Raw genomic sequence first — 20,355 nt, forward strand, 5'->3', positions numbered from 1 at the left:
ACACTGACAATCCCCTTACCTCCCCAACTATGTTCAAAGCTAGAGGTGCTTACCCAAGCCCTGAGAGCGAGCACTGGAAATGAAGGTGAGATCGCACAGTTGTAGTGAACAGGTCTGTTAAATGGAACTGGAGCCCTTTAAAAATGTGGTGTAGATACCAAGTGAAACTGTATGGGACTGTGGATTTTGCAGAACTGGAGTTCAGAAACAGACCCTTATACGTGGGAATGTAGCGTGATAAAGATGGAATCTCAAATTGGTGAGCTAACCAATAAATAGGACTGGGGCAATTACTTACCAATTAAAAATAATAGTGGGGCACCTGGGTGGTTCAGTTGGTTAAGCTTCCCTACTCTTGGTTTTGACTCAGGTCATGATCTCAGGGTCATGGGATTGAGCCTCACGTTGGGGCACGCTCGCTCATGCTTTCTCTCTCTCTCGCTAAAATAAATAAATAATAAAATCTTTAATAATAATAATAATAATAATAGAGCCCTACCTCACACCATTCACTAAAACTAACTCATCTTCAATTCAGGCCCAACATTAAACAGAGCTGTAGAAGTGTTCATGAAAATGTAAGAATATTTGTAATCTTAGGGTAGGTTTCTCTAAATAAGACATAAAAACAAAAAGCCGTAAAAGGAAAGATCTGCAAATTGAACAGTATCAAATTTAAGAATTTTCTGTGACAAGGCACAAATAAGCAAAATTAAAATGACAAGATCACAAATGAGACAAAAACAAAAGGACAAAACAAAGACAAAAACAAAGTACCAGTATAAATAAAGACTGTATAAAGAACTCCTGTAAATCATTAAGACTCTTTTTTAAAATGGACAGAAATCAGGGCGCCTGGGTGGCTCAGTTGGTTAAGCGACTGCCTTCAGCTCAGGTCATGATCCTGGAGTCCCGGGATCGAGTCCAGCATCAGGCTCCCTGCTCAGCGGGGAGTCTGCTTCTCCCTCTGACCCTCTTCCCTCTCGTGCTCTCTATCTCTCATTCTCTTTCTCTCAAATAAATACATAAAATCTTTAAAAAAAAATAAAATAAAATGGACAGAAATCATGAACAAATGATTTACAGAAATAGAAATAGTGATAGCCAAAAAAAAAAAGTTAAACATGTTTATAATCCAAGAACTGCAGATTATAACAGTGAGAGACCATTTTCCATCTATCAAATGAACAAAATCTAAGAAGTTTGTGAAGCGTTGGCATTTCCTGCCAGTGTGCTTGTAAATTGATATAGTTACATTGGAGGACAGTTTGCCAATATCTTCTAAAAAATCATGTCCTGTAACCCAACAATTTCCATCCTGATAAAAAATTTACCCACGTACCTAAGCTATATACTAAGATTGTGGTATTGTTTGTGAGAACAGGTGAAAATCCTGTCCATGCCCATCAGGACTGTGGAATACCATAAGGCAACTGAAGAATGAGATTGAACTGTGTGAACTAACATGGAAAGACCCCAAGACACATTGCTGAATTTTTAAAATTAGATTGCAAATAAGCATGTACGGTATAATACCTTTTACATTTTAAAGAAGGAAACCATGACATAAGCATTTTCTGCGATACAATTATGTTTGTGAATGCATAGAAAAAGATCTGGAAGGGGGCACCTGGGTGATACAGTCGGTTAAGCATCCAAATCTTGGTTTCAGCTCAAGTTGTGATCTCGGGGTCATGAGATCAAGCTCCACATTGGGCCCCACCCTCAGCACAAAGTCCACTTGAGATTCTCTCTCCCTCTGCCCCTCCGGCTCATGCTCTCTCTCTCTCTAAAATAAATAAATCAGAAAGAGAAGAAAGAAAGAAAAGAAAGAACGAAGGAAAGAAAGAAGAAAGAGAAAGAAAAAGAAAAAAAAGAAAAGTAGGAAGAAAAGGAAGGAAGGAAGAAAAGGAAAAGCTCCGGAAGGACACACTGAACAATGCTTACTTCAGGCAAATGGGAGAGAGCCCCAGGCTCCAGGATGGAAGTTAACGGGGATTTTAGAGATAGAGCTAAGGATTTCTCCTTTTTTTTTCTTTGTAGAACCATTATGCACTGAGGACTATCTTTACTGAAATGTACATTTTAAAAGGGTGAATTTCATGTTTTGCTTGTTTTATTGTGCTATACGTATTTTTTTATTGATGTAGTTAACATACAATGTTCTATTAGTTTCAGGTGGACAACATAGTGATTCAGCAACTCCACACACTACTCAGTGCTCACCACGGTAAGTGTAGTTACCATCTGTCACGATACAACAGGATTACAAAATTAGTAACTATATTCCCTATGCTGTACTTTTCATCTCCGTGCCTTATTTATTTTATAATGGGAAGTTTGTACCTCTTAATTGCATTTATCTATTTCACCCATCCCCCCACCCACTTTGCCTCTGGCAACCACCAGTTTGTTCTCTGTATTTAAGTCTGTTTAGGGGTTGTTTCATTTCTTCATTTGTTTTGGCTTTTAGGTTCCACATGTCTGTAAAATCTTTCTCCGACTTACCTCACTTAGCATAATACCCTCTAGGCCCATCCATGTTGTCACAAATGGCAAGATCTCCTTCTCTTATATGGGTAATACTTCACTGTATATACAACACCACATCTTCCTTATCCATTCATCTATTGATGGACACTTGGGTTGCTTCCACATTTTATCGTAAATAATGCTGCTAGAAACATAGGGGTGCAGGTATCTTTTTGAATTAGTGTTTTTGTTTTCTTCTGGTAAATACCCAATAGTGGAATTATTGGACCATATGACAGTTTTATTTTTAACTTTTTGAGGAAACTCCATACTGTTTCCCACAGCAGCTGCACCAGTCTGCATTCCCACCAAGGGTGCACAAAGATCCCCTTTTCTCCTCATCCTCAACAACACTTGTTATTTCTTGTCTTCTTGAGTCTAGCCATTCTGACAGGTGTGAGGCATTTCCCTGATGATGAGCGATGTCAAGCACCTTTTCATGTGTCTGTTGGCCATCTGGATGTCTATTTTCTCTTTTAACAAGGGGAGTGTATTCATATATTACTGTGTAAGAGAAGACAGAGGGCCTGAATGGCCAGGTGATGTCAGGAGGGTGGCCTCAGGAGGTATTAGACACAAGGTATTATTAAGCAGGTGGTTCAGCTGCCACCTGTTGGCACCCCTGGGGGCAGTAGTCAGGTATCTAGGGCCCTATCTTGGGTATGGGGAGCCATTGGCCAGGACAGGTACAAAACTGGAGTTTCTCTGTGACCCATGAACTAGTGACAAGAATTTCCATAGCGTGAGTGGGTGAAGTGTGCCCTAAAGGAAAGGAAGGCTTTGTGGATTTAGAGAAGGCCAGAGGAGTTGAGAATACCTCTGTCACTAGACAGAGGATGTGACCAGAAGTCAGAAAGGGAATGAATGATTTATTGCTGTGTAACAATATTACCACCAATTGAGTGCTTAAAAGCACACACACTATCTCACGGTTTCTGTGGGTTAGGAGTCGGGGCACATCTCTACAGGGTCCTCTGCTTCAGGGGCTCATCTGAAAGCCACATTCAGTGCATCAGCCAGGGCTATGACCTCATCTCAAGGCTCAGCTGGAGAAGGATCTGCTTCTGAGACACGAGATTGCTGATAGAATATGGTTCCTTATGACCTGTTGGACAGAGAGAGGGCCTTAGGTTGTTGCTGGCTGTCAGCTGGGGGCTACCCTCGATTCCTTGGAAGGGGGGCTTCTTGCTTCATCAACACCGGTAAAGGGGAGAGTCTCCTGTGAAGATGGGTACTACGGCCCTATGTAATGTAATCATGGAAACAACATCCCATCACGTTTGGGGGCCTCTATTAGAAGCAAATTACCAGTCCCACCCACACTCAAGAGGAGAGGATTTCTCACAAGTGTTCGAGTACCAGAGGGTGGGATTAGGGGGGATCATCTGTTCACCACAGGGAAGAAGGAAAGAAAACAGGAAATTGGCCTCACAGTCAAAGACCCCCGGGAAAGGTGGGTGACAGAAGACAGCAACAAGGCAGTTAGAAGGGAGAGGTTTAAAAAGCATAAATCTGCCGGGGAAAGGGATTTCATGTGAATTCCAGGTAGATAATGGGTAAATCACATGTTCCAACTTTTTCTAGTTATTATGTTTGTTAGTGAAAGTCCAATGAACCGTTATACAAAGCCAGGGACCTTACTGGCCCAGGAGGCTGGGAAGGCCACTGAGAGGAACAGATCCATTCTGTAGGAGCTGTGGTTCCCTCGGGCCCCAACCCACCCCAACACTGACTCTCACCCAGGCCAGGAAGAGACTGCTGTCACATGGTGGCCTCCAAACAAGGAAGGGAAGCGCATGCCCTCTCATCCCAGAGACACAGAGACCATGCAAACATTAGGAAATTCGTCCATCAGCAATGGGATTGGGCAAGGCGCATCCAGAAGAGCTTTCAAGCAAAAACAAAAACTTGTGATCGGTGCTTTAAATGTGGTAGAGCAGTTCTCCAAAAAGTATTAGGGAAATTCATTTGTATTCGTTGTTGAAGGCTGAGCAACTGGATTAAGGCACTCCTAGTTCAGAAAGAAATAGCTTATGTGATTCAAGAAAAAATGAGTTGTAGAGTTATTTCACTGATTGGATGAGTGGCCCAGGGGACACTGATGTGTATGGATGGATCAGCCAGCTCGAGGGCCTGTGAGAATGTCTGCACTTTGCACAGCAGTTGCACATTCCTCATCCTTCATCTGCAGGACTAGGTGGATTGATGAGCCACACCGACAAAAAGGATTTAGGGAGTTCAGATGGATGGTAGGGCAGAGAGAAGGAATGGAGCATTAGCCGGTGATTTCTCTGATGTGCAAAGATGCTCATGTCGCTCCCCTGCTTTAGTTATCCCTCATAATCTGACCTCTGTTTCCTTCCCAGCTACTTCTCTGGGCTTGTGCTTGTCCCTGCCCCGGAGCACTGGGTGCCAGCCTTGCTGAATTCCCTAGGGAGAAGCAAGCCTCTGGAGTCTGGAGGCTGCCAGGGTAGAGATGCTGGCTCTGCCCCAGTAAACTCTGGCCTCCTATGCCCCCCTCAGTGCCTTCTCCCATAAATAAACCCCCCTCACTGGGCTGTTAGGAGAATGAAGCCGATAGTTCTAGAGCATTCAGAACAGACCAGCGTAAATACATTTATAAATATGAATTATCCAAAAGGACCATGTTCTCCTCTATCTCCACGCTTTTGTACTTGCTCTTCCCTCCACCTAGAATGCTTTTGCTTTAGCCCTGCCTGCCTAATGGCCATTCATCTCCTAAGGTAAGCTTAGAAGTCACCGCCTCTAGAGGCTACAACTGATAACCCCCATGGAAATGGTTAGTGATGGTCGCCAAGGATTTGTGACCGTTTTCCTTTGGGGAAAGCTTCGCTACCCTCTTGCACTTAAGTGTAGCCCTGTGACTTGCTTTGGTCAATTAAATACGAGGAGAGATTACACAGATTTTCCAGGCAGAAGCTTTAAGAGTGAGAATGTGAGTTGCCATATCCACTCCCTACTGCTGGGATCTCTGTGAGCAGGTGTCAAGCTGAAGTCTCCACCAGTCCGACAGATGAAAAAAGCAGGGCCCCTGTTGACCACATCCGACATGAAGCATGAGTAAGAAATAAACGTATATTAAGCCACTGATGGGGTACCTGGGTGGCTCAGTCGGTTAAGTGTCTGCCTTCAGCTCAGGTCATGATCCCAGGGTCCTGGGATCGAGCCCCGCATCGGGCTTTCTGCTCAGTGGGAGCCTGCTTCTCTCTCTGCCCATTCCCCTGCTTGTGCTCTCTCTCTGTCTCAAATAAATAAATTTTTAAAAATCTTAAAAAAAAACACAAAATACTGAGATTTGGTTTAGGACTGACATTTGTCCACCTCCCTCAGGCAAATTTAAATGTGCTTATTTTAAATCTCTCTTCCCTTAGGATTTGATATTTTCTTCCATCAACTTACCACACCGAACTCTAATTGCTTGTTTAAATGTCTGTCTCTGCCATTAAACTCTAAGTTGCCTGAGAGCAGGGACTGTGTCTTAAGCAAATTTCTATATTCAGTGCTTATATAAAGCCCAACACAAAGCAGGCACTCACAATGCATTGATTCCAATGTGTTCTAATGAAAATTGGAAGGAGAAAAGGAGTTTGCTTCAAATAAGTGCTTAATGCTCTCAAAAAACTTTTTTACATTCTCCTCTGTTTTGGAAAAATGGAATGTCCTGTTTTGTTTTGTTTTGTTTTTAAAGATTTTATTTATTTGTCAGAGAGAGAGAGCACAAGCAGGGGGAGCGGCAGGCAGAGGGAGAAGCAGGCTTCCCGCTGAGTAGGAAGCCCCATGTGGGACTTGATTCCAGGACCCTGGGATCATGACCTGAGCCGAAGGCAGATGCTTAACCAACTGAGCCACCCAGGAGTCCTGGAATGTCCTGTTCTTAAAACAGGTAGAGATTGTCCAGGTAGAAGTGCTTAAAGTCTGGGCAAAAGTTCAGGTTCAGGAAGGTCCCAAGGATCAGCAAAGAGCTCCGAGCATGGAGAGTAGATTTTATGATTTCGGAGTCCAGCTTATTCCTTGCTTAGGCCAAATTGGAATGGAACATTTCTTTCTTTTTTTTTTTAATTTTTATTTATTTGTTTGAGAGAGAGCGCGCAAGAGCAGGGGGCAGAGGGAGAAGCAAGCTCCCCGCTGCAGGGCTTAATGTGGGGCTCGATCCCAGGACCCCGGGACCATGACCTGAGCCGAAGGCAGAAGCTCAACCGAGCCACCCAGGCGTCCCTAGAATGGAACATTTCTGAAAGCCAACAGGGATAGGCTGTCAGTGTTCTTTTGGCATTTTCAATGGAAATAATTACAGGTGACTCATGTGAGATTTAATCCAGAAGAAAAGATTAAATGGATATGTGTATATTTGAATTTCAAGTGAATTAGTGCTGCTATGTTGCCCCACATGGAGACAGAGGGCAACCGAAGGTCATTAGTAGGGAGTGTTTTCAGTGGTGCAGAGGAAGGGGATTAGAGCAAACGGGAGAATGTTCGTGTTGTGTTAGAGGTCTGAAGCACAATTCGAATAGGTCTGTATTTTATCTTCTATGGTATAATGTTTCCAAATTGCATTAATAGATTTTTTTAAACTGTGACCGAAGCCCTACCTGTTTCCTTCCAAAATTATGTTTCAATTGGGAAGAGAACAAGAAGAGTGTGGGAAACACAGGGTGAGCGGGCACTGGGCCTTTTGGATGGAACTGTGCTTTGTCGGGAGATTGTTGGGGCCACCTCACAAGGTGGAGTCTGCTGGGAAAAGCCAGATCTGGCTAACTAGGAATATGGCAATTAGCATTACAGGAAGAGTTGTTCTGGAATCCATAAGGATTGGCCCCTCTTATTCTCTGCTCCCCAGATCTTGAATCATGATGTAGCAACTGGCTGGTCTCTGTATCTGTCTTCAATAAATTGTGACATTCATCATGTCACATGAGTTAGCAAAATGTAGGCTAACAAAGTGGGATGACAGTTGAACCTGAAAGTGTGATCCTCAGAGGGAAGGAGACCAAAAAAAGCCAATCCAGGGACGCCTGGGTGGCTCAGTCAGTTAAGCATCTGCCTTCGGCTCAGGTCATGATCCCAGAATCCTGGGATCGAGCCCCACATCGGGTGCCCTGCTCAGCATGCAGCCTGCTTCTCCCTCTGCCTGCCGCTCTCCCTTGTTCTCTCTCTCTCTCTCTCTCTCTCTCTCTCTTTGACAAATAAATAAATAAAATCTTTTTTTTCTTTTTTAAAGATTTTATTCATTTACTTGAGAGAGAGCGAGAGGGGGAGCACAGGGGAGAGGGAAGAAGCAGGCTCCCCACTGAGCAGAGACCCTGATCGATGTGGGACTTGATCCCAGGACCCCGAGATCATGACCCCAGCTGAAGGCAGATGCCCAACCGACTGAGCCACCCAGGCGCCCCATAAATAAAAATCTTAAAAAACAAAAAAAAAAGCCAATCCAGGGAGTGCCTTTAGGTTGTTGATATCCAAGTAAAAAAGCCTTATTATGCAACATCTCTTTGGAATCATCTCAACAAAGACCATCTTATAAGTATTAAATAAATGCAAGATGTAAATAGATACAAATAAATGCAAAACAGCTTACCTGCAAATCTGAGTGCAAGCTGTTTTCTACTACATTATTGCACTCACCTAATTTTCCCTTTTTTCTACCTCCCATTCCCTTACTATTTTATATAGGGTGAATTGGGGGTCATTGACATTACACTTTAGAGCGTCATTTTCAAAATATCAATCTGAACATTTCTCAGTGATCTCCGACTTGGAACAGGATGCAGTAGTTGATGACACTTTGAGTTGTTCCTGTTTTGGGTAAAAGAGGGTGAATGTGTTTTTGTTTGTATAAGGGATGGTTGCATTATATTAGGCAAGAGGATTTTATGGTGGTGGCTAATGTTTGGAAATGCACATATGGAAAAGAAAACGTTTATCTTAGGCATCTGTCTTCTGCATCTTTATTTTTGATTTTTGTTTTTTTAAAAAGATCTTTATTTATTTTATTTGACAATGAGACAGAAAGCACAAGCAGGGGAAGCAGCGGAGGAAGAGGGAGAAGCAGGCTTCCCACTGAGCAGGGAGCCCGACGCAGGACCGGATCCCATGACCCTGGGACCATGACCTGAGCCAAAGGCAGACGCCTAACCAACTGAGCCACCCAGGAGCCCCTGTCTTCTGCATCTGTGGAACGTCCTTCCTATAGGTGGGGAATTTCTCACATTTTCAGTCCCATCTCCCCACGGTAGAAGACTGCCAGTTGACTCTTGAGATCCATCTCACCAGCTTCTGCTGTCACGACCCTCCATTTCTGCCGGCACATTACTTCTCAGGCAAAAGACGTCATTTCCAACCTGATTAAATTCTGGCCAAAGAGGTATAAATGGAAGTGTTATACTTTACTGCCAGAAAGTTTCCTCAAGAGGAAAAGAGCAACCGCCATTTCCTCTTTCTTCCCCCTGCTGTTTGGAATGCAGATGTGGTGGGGCTCTAGCAGCCATTTGGGGCCATGAGGTGACATAAAGAATGGAGCATAAAGTTAAGCTAGGTCATTAAGTCTACAACGAAACCAACGTTACCAGGGTTTCCCCGGCTACCTCCAGACCTTTTTTCACATGAGAAATAAACCATTTAAGCCACTGTTATTATTTAGTAATATACAGCAGAACTTAATCCTAATTAATCCAGTTGATTTTCCAGCCCTCTCTTGTAGCTGAGGCACAGGCCTGTGACCCAGGTTCTGTTAATTGTGCACAGTGGTGCAGGATTTCAGTTCTAAAGAAGCAGGCCCTGAGAATTTATTTTCTGGCAAGGATAGGAGTGGAGGGGTCAGGGTTCTGGAGGCAGCCATTGATGTCTGGTGCCACATGTCAGGGGTAGGAGCTCCACCAAGAACCACAGCAATGGCTGTGAGGCTTTCTCTAGAACAATCTCACGTGTGGTTAGGCACATTTCCCGACTACCCAGCTTCCAAGGCCAGCTCACGGTCCCTCTCGGATTCAGTGAGCAACCTGATACCTCTAATAAATTATTTTCCTGTTTCAGCAACAACGAACCCTAAGTGAGACGGCACTCCCCTTAGGTTTATCAAAAATAAAGAGCTTGTGTTTCATACCTTAGACTCTATCCTACCTGTTTTAAACCACTGGCTAAAACCCACGGTTCCTCCTGGATTTGAATTTAATCTTTAGCCTCGCTTTTCTGGGTGTGGGAGTGACTATAGTTGGCCACCAAAATCCATTCTTTTGTCAAAATTGGGGTCTACCCTCGTGACTAGGCATAGCCACGCAGCTGAACCTCGTGAGTGGAATGTGCATGGTTGTAATGCATGCAATTTCTGTCTCACTTGCATAATGGGAAGTTGCTTCTTTGGGTTTTCTCTATTTTCCTTCCATGTTCATGATATAGCTTCAGCGGAGGAGACGACATACCCTCGGGGATGACAGAGCCACACAATGGAAGATGCCTGAGTCCCTGGATAATTTCATGGAGCCTGAACAGCCTGGACCATTCCCCATGAAATGTGAAATGAGAATAAATTTCCACATTCTGGAAGCTGCTTGCTTGGGGTCTCTACCAAGAGAGACCAAGTTATCTTTCTCTGCTAACACAATGACACAATGATAATGGAGAAATACCAGGCAGGCAACTTGCAACTAACAGCATGTGATTACAGATCCTTGCTGAGACAGCCATGCAGGCAGCCATGTGCTCAGAGTGTGTCTTGTTTTCCCATTCTAGAAGGGGAAGGTATACACTCAATGGAGGATGAGCACCATCATCAGGTGCCAAAGAATCCCAAGTCTTGGGGCCTTTGCTAGATCCTAGCTACAATAAAATAATCTTTTGGGGGGACCTCAGTTTGAAGTATATACACTCTACTACTTCTACCCCCAGGCTTTAAAAATGTACTATTTTACCTTTTATGATTTTGACCATGTTTAGAGAATTGCCTTCATTTTCAACTATCTTTGTTATCACATCTTCCCTCTTTTTAAAGGACTGAGTTATTTTGTTCTTTTCTTCGATTATCACCCTTTTCTTCCTTCCTCCTTCCCTCCCTTCCTTTCTTTTTCTCTTCTTTCTTTTTAAGTAAACTCTACCTGCAACGTGGGGCTCAGACTCATGACCCAGAGATCAAGAGTCACATTCCCTACCGACTGAACCAGCCAGGTAACTGGATAATCACCTTTTTTATTTAAAATTTAACATTTAAGTTTTCATATAGCTATGCCCTTTTAATTTGAGCTTCTGGATCAGGAGTCGGGGAACTACAGCCAACTGTTTTTATAGAGAAGTTTGGAAAATACAGCCACCTGTTTTTGAATTTTTGTTAGATTACAGCACCACCCATTCATTTCTGTGTTATCCATGGCTGCCTTCACCCTAGGTTGGGGGCGATCATCCAGATGATCTGACTGCTGGTTGACCCATGAGCTGGACCCCAGCAATCAGAAACCCCTCATTCCCTATCCCTGGAAGTTGCATTCCATTGCCTTCCCTGCTCCCAGAAGCAGCCCCAAGAACATAGTCTTCAGACAGTGAAGTGATGCTGAGACCATCTGGATGGTACACATGACTGAACCCTGTTAAGGCCTCTATATCAACTTTTTAAAGATTTGGCAGGTGGGTGTGGAGATCTTATCACATGATAAGTTCCCATGCTTGGTAAGCCTGCCACCTACCAAACTGGAATGACCTGCCTCTTCTGTCCTTGCCTGCCCTCCTAGTACAGGAACAGTCTCAAATTACACCTGGGAAGTTCCAGAGGAGCTTGCAAACTGACAGACTACAAAGGTAGAGGTAGGGCGCCTGGGTGGCTCAGTCGTTAAGCGGCTGCCTTCGGCTCAGGTCATGATCCCAGTGTCCTGGAATCGAGTCCCGCATCAGGCTCCCTGCTCTGCGGGGAGCCTGCTTCTCTCTCTGTCTCTCATGAATAAATAAATAAAATCTTCCAAAAAACAAAAAAACAAAGGTAGAGGTAACTGTGACAGAGACGACCACGTGGCCCACAAAGCCAAAAACCTGTACAATCTAGCCCTTTACAGAAAACATCGGCCAACTCCTGTTCTAGATCTGGATCTATTTTACTCTGACCTAATAGTTTTGTTTTCTCTGCTTATCTTTTAACTTAATGTCACTCCTAATTTCTATTACGTCTTTCCTTTTTATTCTTATCCCTTCTTGTTCTGTTGAGATATGTAAGTTGACCACGAGGCAGAGCTGAAATAAGACAAAAGCATGTACTTGGGGTCTCAGAATTTAATTCAGGGAGCACAGATGTGGGTAGCAACCCAAATCGTGTTCCCCTAGGGAACAAAAGTCAGAGGTTTTAAAAGACATTTGTATGGGGGTGCCTGGGTGGCTCAGTTGGTTAAGCATCCGGCTCTTGGTTTCAGCTCAGGTCATGATCTCATCATAGTGGTGAGATTGAGCCCCGTGTGGTCACAGCTACCATGCTCAGTGGGGAGTCTGCTTCCCCTCGCCCTCCCCCTGGGCCCCTCCCCCCGACTTGCATGCGTATTCACGCATGCGCTCTCACGCTCTCTCTCTCTCTCTCTCTCTCTCTCTCTCTCTCTCTCTCTCTCTCTCTAAAATAAATAAATCTTCTAAAAAGAAGACATTGTCGGTAAAGCGGCTGCCTTCGGCTCAGGTCATGACCCCAGGATCCTAGGATGGAGCCCCACATCTGGTTCCCCGCTCAGCGGAGAGTCTACTTCTCCCTCTGCCTGCCGCTCCCCCCTCCGCCCCCCCGCTTGTGCTCTCTCTCTCTCTCTGACAAATAAATAAATAAAACCTTTAAAAAAAAAAAAAGAAGACATTTGTATTTGTTTACAAAGAATTGTAATTGGTGTTGGTGGCAGAAAACTAATCTCAGCTGAATATAATTGGTTTGCTAAGGCCATTACTGAGCAAGGTCTCCTCCCCCCCCCGCCTCCCGGCACCAGAGTGTAGGACTTTTAAAGATTTTATTTATTTATTTGAGAGAGACAGAATGAGAGATAGCACGAGAGGGAAGAGGGTCAGAGGGAGAAGCAGACTTCCCGCTGAGCAGGGAGCCCGATGTGGGACTCGATCCCGGGACTCCAGGATCATGACCTGAGCCGAAGGCAGTCGCTTAACCAACTGAGCCACCCAGGCGCCCCGAGAGTTTAGGACTTTTAATTTGTCCCAAAGTTGCTAAAGCAAAAATCATGATAAAACATTCTGCTTTCCTTTATGCCCCCCCCAACGCAAAAAAACAAAACCAAAAGTATTTGTAGGGAAAAAATGGTTTTGTACATGGGAAGAAACAATATAAATTCAAAACTTACAGATAAGGATTAGGTCTACCACTCATCTCTTTAAAAAGTTTATATGAATATCCAGTCAAAATCAACAGGGTGTCTCCCTTGAAATGTTACCTATACGAATTTCCAAAGAAAGATTCAGGTATTTGGGCAGAGTCCTTGGAATATTTGCAATGTGGCCCAGGTCAAAGTTCATGGTTTCATTAATGAGGATGTGCATAAGGTCCATCTCCTTAATAGCCTCCTGGCTGCTTCTGAAAACCCCTCAACATAAGTGATTACATTTCCTTTCACCTTGCACAGTTGTAAGGGCATGGAGGAAGGGTTCCCAAAGCAGGGAGAGCACCCAGGGAAGGGTGACCACTATAGGTGGACTGCCCAAGCCCTGAGAGCCCCCGGACCACGACACAGTACTTACTGTGAGCTTCCAGGAGGCACTCCAGGAATGCTGCATTAAGGAGGGACCTAGGCACAGGAGGGCCCCCCTCTTTCTGCAGAGACCCCATGCTGAGGCACAGAAGTCTATGAAGTAGATAGAAACAAGCAAGAATCCTTATAATCCTACACATGCCCTTTCCTGGCACCACACACACATCCAGATCCACCGGGCTGGTACAACAGACACCAGAAAAGGGAACTCCCATGTCCCCAGATATGCTCAGTCCTGAATCCAAAGGCCAGAAGGGAAGAACACAGGCCAGGTCAGGGTGAGTAAGGCTTTACTGCGGATCAGGCAGGGCTGGGCAGGGACTACCCTGGGGGAGCCGGGCCTGCACTCCAGGTCTTACGGGGCTTCGGGGCAGCCCGGGGGAGCTCACGGCAGGGCTCCCCAGGCCAGGAGTCCAGCCCAGCTCCTGCAGGTGGAGCAACCACCCAGGGAAGAATGGTCTGGTTGGCTTTAGTGCAGGAGGGATAACACTGGTGGGGGAGGAAGTTTGCTGAAGTAGAGAGCTGACAACAAAGGGCCCGGTTGAAGACAGGTTTGGGAGGGAAAAAAGGGGGCCCATAGGTATTTCGAGGGGACAAAGGAATGTAACAAAGGACAAAGAAGCAAGACAGCTGTTGGGGGAGACACAGCAAGCACAACTCTGGCTCCTCACCGGCACCCCCTCCCACGTAGGCCCTACTTGCCGCCCCACACGGCAATCTTTAGAAACAGAGGGGCTGGGAGGAAGCAGCTGGACTTCATGTAGGCAGAGATCTTCTTCAGGCTCTGAGGGTGGAAAGAGAAAGTCCAACATCAGGGTTTGCGGCCTCACTGGGATTCATGCAGCCCCACTGAGGTGCACCAAGTTCGGGTCGCTTCCTTGTGAGGCCAGTGTTGAGACACAGCACAGTCTCCTGTGGTCCCTGCTCTGGAAAGTCATCCAGCTTCCTGTAACTAATGGGACATCTGACTAAGATATGGAGACTCTACCTGTACAGGCGCTTTAGATCCCCCCGAGATGATGATACAGGTGTAGAAACCCCACCAACCACCCTACAAGATGGGTCCTACTCTCACCACCCAGCAGAAGGGAACCAAAGGCCCAAAGGGCTTCAGCGGCCACGCCGGGCTCCCAGGGCTAGCAGGTGGGAAGGGCTGGAGGGCAGCTGGTTCTCTTGCCAGGGCTGTGTTCTTCCGGCTGGCCTCCCTCCTCCGCCCCTTCTCCCCCCTCCTCCAGGAGGCCCTGTCCCTCCCTGTCTTACAAACATCCCCCTTTGGCAGAGGGAGCAACCTGGCTTCTCAGAGTTTGCCACATAGGGAACCCCAGCAGAACACGGAGGCTCAGATTGTGGCCATGCAGCTTGCAGGAGAGGCCAGACCTCACCCAGTGACTCAGCAAAAGCTGCATGAAGTGAGAGAGGCTGGGAGCATGAAGGCCAGGCCAGGCCAGACTCTAATTACTGAAAGTCCAACTGCTTGGCCTGGTACCTGTCCCCAATGTCATGGGCACCTACTACCTCCTCCCCAGGCCTGCTGCAGCCAAGAGGGCATAGGGCACTCAGGGGTATCTGAGTACCATCTTCCCAAGACCCAGAGGGCCCAGTGAGTTCTAAAGGGTTCCAAGTTCCTGGGACTGCCTATACCCAGCGGGCCACACACTGCAGCCCACAGCCACCCTCTGTCCCTCCTGCCAGCCAGTCCCCGGAGCTCTGGCATAATCTCCAAGGCCAATCACCCAGACCCACAACCAGGGCTGATAAGAACCGGCTCAAAAAGCACATCTCTTGATGCAGAATGGGAAAGAGAAACAGACTGCCGCCTGAAAATCCTGTTGGACAAATGCCTCAAAGCCCCACATCGCTCACAAAGCACAGTCCGCTGGCCTCCAGTGAGGGACTAAGGGTGACCAGGGACACCAGGGGAGGTCCAGGCTGTGCTCCTCCTGCACCCACCTGGCCCCACACACACCACACGGCTGGGTGTTCCTCTAGTTCTCCAAGCGCTCTGAGCCCCAGGACGGTGGCTCCAGGGCCGCGTCACCCTGGCATCCCCACTGTGCCTGACACAGTGCCTCACACCCGGGAGAAGATCCGATCGGCCAATAGGACTGAAAATAAATGGACTGCCCCAACTCTGACACAGAATCTCGGGTAATGGGAAAGAAGAAGGGCAGGGAGACAGGGAGGTAAGGAAGGTGCCCACCACAGGACACTCAGGACAGACTCCTTCCACAGGCGCCCTCACCCATGCACTCACAGCCCAGGACCCAGGACATTCCTGGGGATCTTCAGGGCGGGCCCAGGCGGGGATCGGATTGCTGCAAAGCTGCCTGGGCATCCCCAGGAAATGCCATCTCTGCCCTTCTTATGTAGTCTCATCGCTACCATGGCTCGGCTCTCCTAATGCAACGCCAGCACCACACACGCTCCCGAACTGCGGCCGCATCCACAGGGTCCTGAGCTGCATAACCCAGACAAGTAAAGCAACTGAGCTTCTTTCTGGCCCAGGAAAGAGAGAACCATGGCCTGCTGCCTACAGAAGCCAGAGGCTGAGTCAGATCCCAGAACAGACAGTACTGGCTCGGTGAACTTCAGCGAATGACTTATCCCTTCAGACTCAGTTTCCTTACCAGCAAAAATAAGCTGATAATTCTTCTACCATGTAGGAATGTTGTCCAGATTTGATTTGACACAAATATGTTAAGATCCTGAGCACATATCGTGATATAGCAAAACCTCAATAAATGCTACTTATTCTTTATTCTGCATACAGGCCTAGGAAAGCATCCAGCAAAAGGAGGAAGGACAAAAGAGATATAAACAGTAAGGAGGATAAAGAAATCACCTCGAAGCGGGCCCTGAACTCTTCCAGGGCTGGGAATGCATCCAGGCACTTGGGCTCGAATATACGCAGTGTATCAAGAATGGCATAAGCCAGGAAATCCACGTAGGTGAGCGAAAGAAAGGCAAAGGAGGAGTGAGCAGGTAACTCTGAACCTGGGGAAAATGACAGCTTCCCACCCCCCAAAGCCTTCCCCTTACCTTCTCCCCTGCAAACCAAGGCCTCTTCCCCAGAAACTGTGAGCAGAGGAGCAGGGAGCAGGGAGTCCCTCCAGGTACCCAGGCTTCAGTTTCTCCTGAGGCACAGAACAGCCATCACCACCCTCAGGCTCAGACTCCCTGGGCAGAGAGGCAGGTCTCCCCCGGGCAGTGCATGACCCCCAGCTGCCAAGGGGTGAGCAGCCACGTCCCCCCACTGGAGGGGGGGGTCATTGCCCAGGCGATGATTTATCCAAGCTGTGTTCAGCAGACTTCTACTGGGTCCCACCTCCCATCCGTGAGAGGCTGTGGGAAGGCAGAGAACACCACCTCGCTGTCCCTGAATCTGTCACCGCTCATCTCCAAGCACCCTCCCAGACCTCAGACCCAGGAGGGCTGCGAGAACCCGGCAGAGCTCTGGGTGCAGATGTCAGGCAGAAGCAAAGAAGCACACAACTGAAACGGCCTGGGGAAAGAAGTCCTAAGTTCTTCCTGGTCAGGGACAGATAGGAGAGGCACTTGAGCTGTCCTGGAAAGATGTAGAATTTGAGAGACAGAGAGGAAGGAGAAGGAGGTACAAGGCCCCGTGTCTGTCCCTGTGCTGCCTGCCGGACAGAGTGCTCAGGCCTCAGGGTGTCAGGACGACTGTGCTGAGCAAACAAGGTAAGCACACTGTCCAGGAACTGAATTTCCACCCTGGGGACTGGACTCTACCCTAAGGTTAGAAGGAACTGAGTGTTCATCTGATGTATTGAATTATAACGGCCACTCTGGTGAAAGTATAGGGAGTGGCTTGGAGAATCAGTTGCTCCTTGGGGTTCAAATGACAAACAAGGCCCCGTGTAGATGGCACACAAGAGTCCAGTCCGCCGTCAAACCCTGTCCATCCCAGCCCCCAGGGAGGTGACTCACAAAATCAGGGCTGTAGCACATCCTGGCAAAGTATAGGCGGTGTCCATAACCTCATTCTCCAAAATGTCCATGCGACACTTCTCCTCTTCTGTCTCCCCACCTACAGCCCACACAGCGGAGACTCACCCTCAGCATCCCACCCCAGGCAAGCACAGGGGGCACGCCACTGTTCCCCTGCATCCCGCCCCCAGCCCCACTCATTGTGAGCAATGTAGCGAAGGATGGCGTTGCCCTGAGTGATCTTGTGAGCCCCATCAATTAAGTAGGGCAGCTGTAAGGGCAACAGGGGCAGGTGGGTAGGCCACAGGGCACCCCCTTCGGCACCCTCACCCTTGAAGAAGGGCACTCCCAGTGCCTGGCTCATGGTAGGCACTAAAGCAATCCACTGTAAAATGGATGAATGAGCTGGAACATAGAGCATGGGGGACAGGCAGTGACAAGAACCAGGAAGCTGAGAGGCTGAGCAGAAGGCAGCAAATCCTGTAACCTCTGAGCTGGGAAAGCAGGTGGAGTACCCACCCCTCTCACTTGCCCCCACATCACCCCCACCCCTTGCACCTACATTGGGGAAGTCCAGGCCCAGCTTGAATTTTTCATTCAGCCCCTGGCTTCTATCATAGTCGGGAGCTGTGGTGGAGAAGATGGAGGGAAACACACCTCCCCAGAGCCCACTCTCATTGGGCCTGGGGCGGGGGCAGGGTGGGGAACCCACCAAGGATCAGTGGCAAAGCTCCCCAAAAGGTAGACCTAGAATCTGGAACACTAAGTCTCACATCCCAGGTTTGGGGGCAAAGAACACTTATAAGACTCTGGAACCTGCATGAGTAAGCTTACAAAAGGTTTACCCAAGCCCTAAGGGGAACCCATCCCAGTTACTGAAACAGGGGGTCCAGCACCCCCCCTCATGTCCTGCCTGGTAAGGCCAGCTGCACCTGGAAGGAGTTAGGGAAGGGCAGGCCCTGCTCCAGCTGGGGGGCAGAGGGAGGAGCACGTGGCCAGGGCAAGGGTAGCTCGGTACCAAAAGTCGGAAAGTGACCGGGATGCCCTTATCGTCCCCCATCGCGTACTTCTTTTCCTCATAGTGTGAGTCTGTGTACTCCAGGAGCAGGCGGATGGCGTGAGCCAGCTGGGAGAGATGCCCAAGGCAGAGGTCAGAGATGGAAGTCCTGAGTTGGTGCCTTTCTCTGCACCAGGTAACCTCACAGACCCCAGTGCCCCCAGACACGTGCATTGGCACCCACTCCGCAACCCTCCGCAATCCCCTGCTCCCTGCCCCCTCCCGCAACACACTCAGAAACACGTCCACCTGAGAAGGACAGACTGCTGGAAAGGGTTGAACTGCACCCAGCCCTGAGCAGGAACATTCTGGTAGTATTGGTGTCTACTGCGCATTTCCTGCCCCTGTTCGTCTCCTTCCCATCCAGCCTGGCGGCCCCCTCGCTCACCCCGCGGATATCCCAGTAACCCAAGATCATGGCCATGGTCAGTGAGCATTTCGCGATTTTAGGGTAAGGCCTAGGCAGAACTGGGCTCCAAGTTCATCCGGGTGTGGGCGGGGCCGGGGCGGGGCCTGATTGCGCCTCTAGGCCCCGCCTGTGCCCCGCCCCGGCCAGCTTCCACTACCCGAGCCTGGGAGCTGAAGCGAAGCGCCCAAAGACGCGGTATGTCCCGCAGCCGGGGGGGGGGGGGGGGGGGGGGGGTGCGGGGGGTGCAGAAGGAGCGTCCTGGGGGAAGGCCTCCTGGCCTCGGGAGCCCCTGGCTCCCCGCCAGCCCACGGCTCCCCTCCCCGTGCAGGGTCTGTCTCCAAGTCTGGGAGCTGGCGGGGCGCTCGGAGACGAGCCTGAATCACAGAAAGCGCATACCCTTCTCCCTCCTCTTCTCCCTGGGCATCACTCCGCCTCGCCCCTGCGCTGTCCAGATCCCAGGGACGCGGGGAGCTTCTGGCTGCCAAGTTAAAGCCAAACAGCGGTGTCCCTCCAATCGGGAGTTTAAAGCAGGGCCTGTCCCGGGAAACCCAGGACTCAGGCCACTTTGAAAATTCCTCCCAGGACGACCCTTGGAGAACACATTATCCGTGGGTGGGGACTACCACCCAGGACAAGGGCCAGAGAAAAGGAACTGTGGCCTCAGTGTTTCCTTCAGGGCCTGTGGAGGCCCCAGCCCTTCAGTCACGTGGCTGAGACCCCTTAGCTCAAGTGGAAATCAATCAATGACCGTTAGGACTGGAACTGTGACTCTAAATCCAGAACCAGTCCCAGCAAAGGGCAGGGTGCAGTCCTGCCAGTCAGCTAAATGTCCCCAGGTGGCCAGGACAGACGTGACAGGGAGTGTGGCGGTGTCACACACAGAATGTGACTGAAGGGGGAAGGGGGATTCTCTGACTGGCACAGAGGGCAGCCAGAGGGGATGGTCAGCAGGAGGGTGGAGGCCGCCCCACAGGACCACAGACAGGCTGGTCCCCAGCAGACCCTCAGCTGTCTAGTCCATGCATTCCAGCCTGACCCTGGCTTCCCACCCATGTGTGCTTTTCTGTAGGTCAGGGAGGCTCAGGTGGCCAATCATGTTCTTCTGTGATCTGTGATCTGTGACAACAATGTCCTACCTGCCAATTTTCTTCTTTGAAGGCAGGAGACTACTTCAAACTAGGTAAGGGGGACAGAACTCAGCCTGTGGCTCATTTCCCTTTGTATAAAGGGTATTGCAAGTCTTCGTGGATATGTGAAAACAGAAGAAGGGAGGGTTCTCTGTAATCTTAAAAGGATTTAGGTGAGGGAGGTCTATGCCAGAGAAGTTGGGCTGTACTGATCCAGGCCCCCCATGTTCTGTAAACATGTTGCTATGCTCTTGATTATCCCTTTGTTCAAAGTCCCAATTCTACTAGCCATTCATTCAACAAACATTTCAGTACCTCTGTGTGCTGGGCTCTGTGTTTGACTCTGAGAATGCAAAGGTAAAATCCCAACCCTCAAGAAACCTGTGCTTTAGAACGTGTGCTGTGCCAAGTGGTATCCACCAGCCATGTGTGGGCAACAGAGCTTGAGAGAGGGCTGGTGCAACTGACAAACTCAACTCGTCATTTCATTTTAATGAGTTTAATTTTTTTTAAGATTTTATTTATTTATTTGAGAGAGAGAGAATGAGAGACAGAGAG

General features: G+C 48.4%; 1 protein-coding gene across 1 annotated transcript; it reads right to left on the reverse strand.

Annotated features, from left to right (window-relative positions):
- Positions 1-13,950: 13,950 nt before the first annotated feature.
- On the reverse strand, positions 13,951-18,685 carry LOC114207995 (glutathione S-transferase Mu 1). Its single transcript, XM_088022923.1, is given in 10 exon segments — positions 13,951-14,040; positions 16,099-16,210; positions 16,297-16,354; positions 16,357-16,390; positions 17,205-17,245; positions 17,248-17,304; positions 17,400-17,475; positions 17,767-17,831; positions 18,249-18,330; positions 18,650-18,685. Coding segments are annotated over 10 exon segments (651 nt in total).
- Between the last annotated feature and the right edge of the window lie 1,670 nt (positions 18,686-20,355).

This window comes from Eumetopias jubatus, unplaced genomic scaffold, assembly GCF_037043125.1.
Source record: "Eumetopias jubatus isolate StellerSeaLion01/CBP00866 unplaced genomic scaffold, mEumJub1_p1.0 scaffold_4, whole genome shotgun sequence".
Lineage (NCBI taxonomy): Eukaryota > Metazoa > Chordata > Mammalia > Carnivora > Otariidae > Eumetopias > Eumetopias jubatus.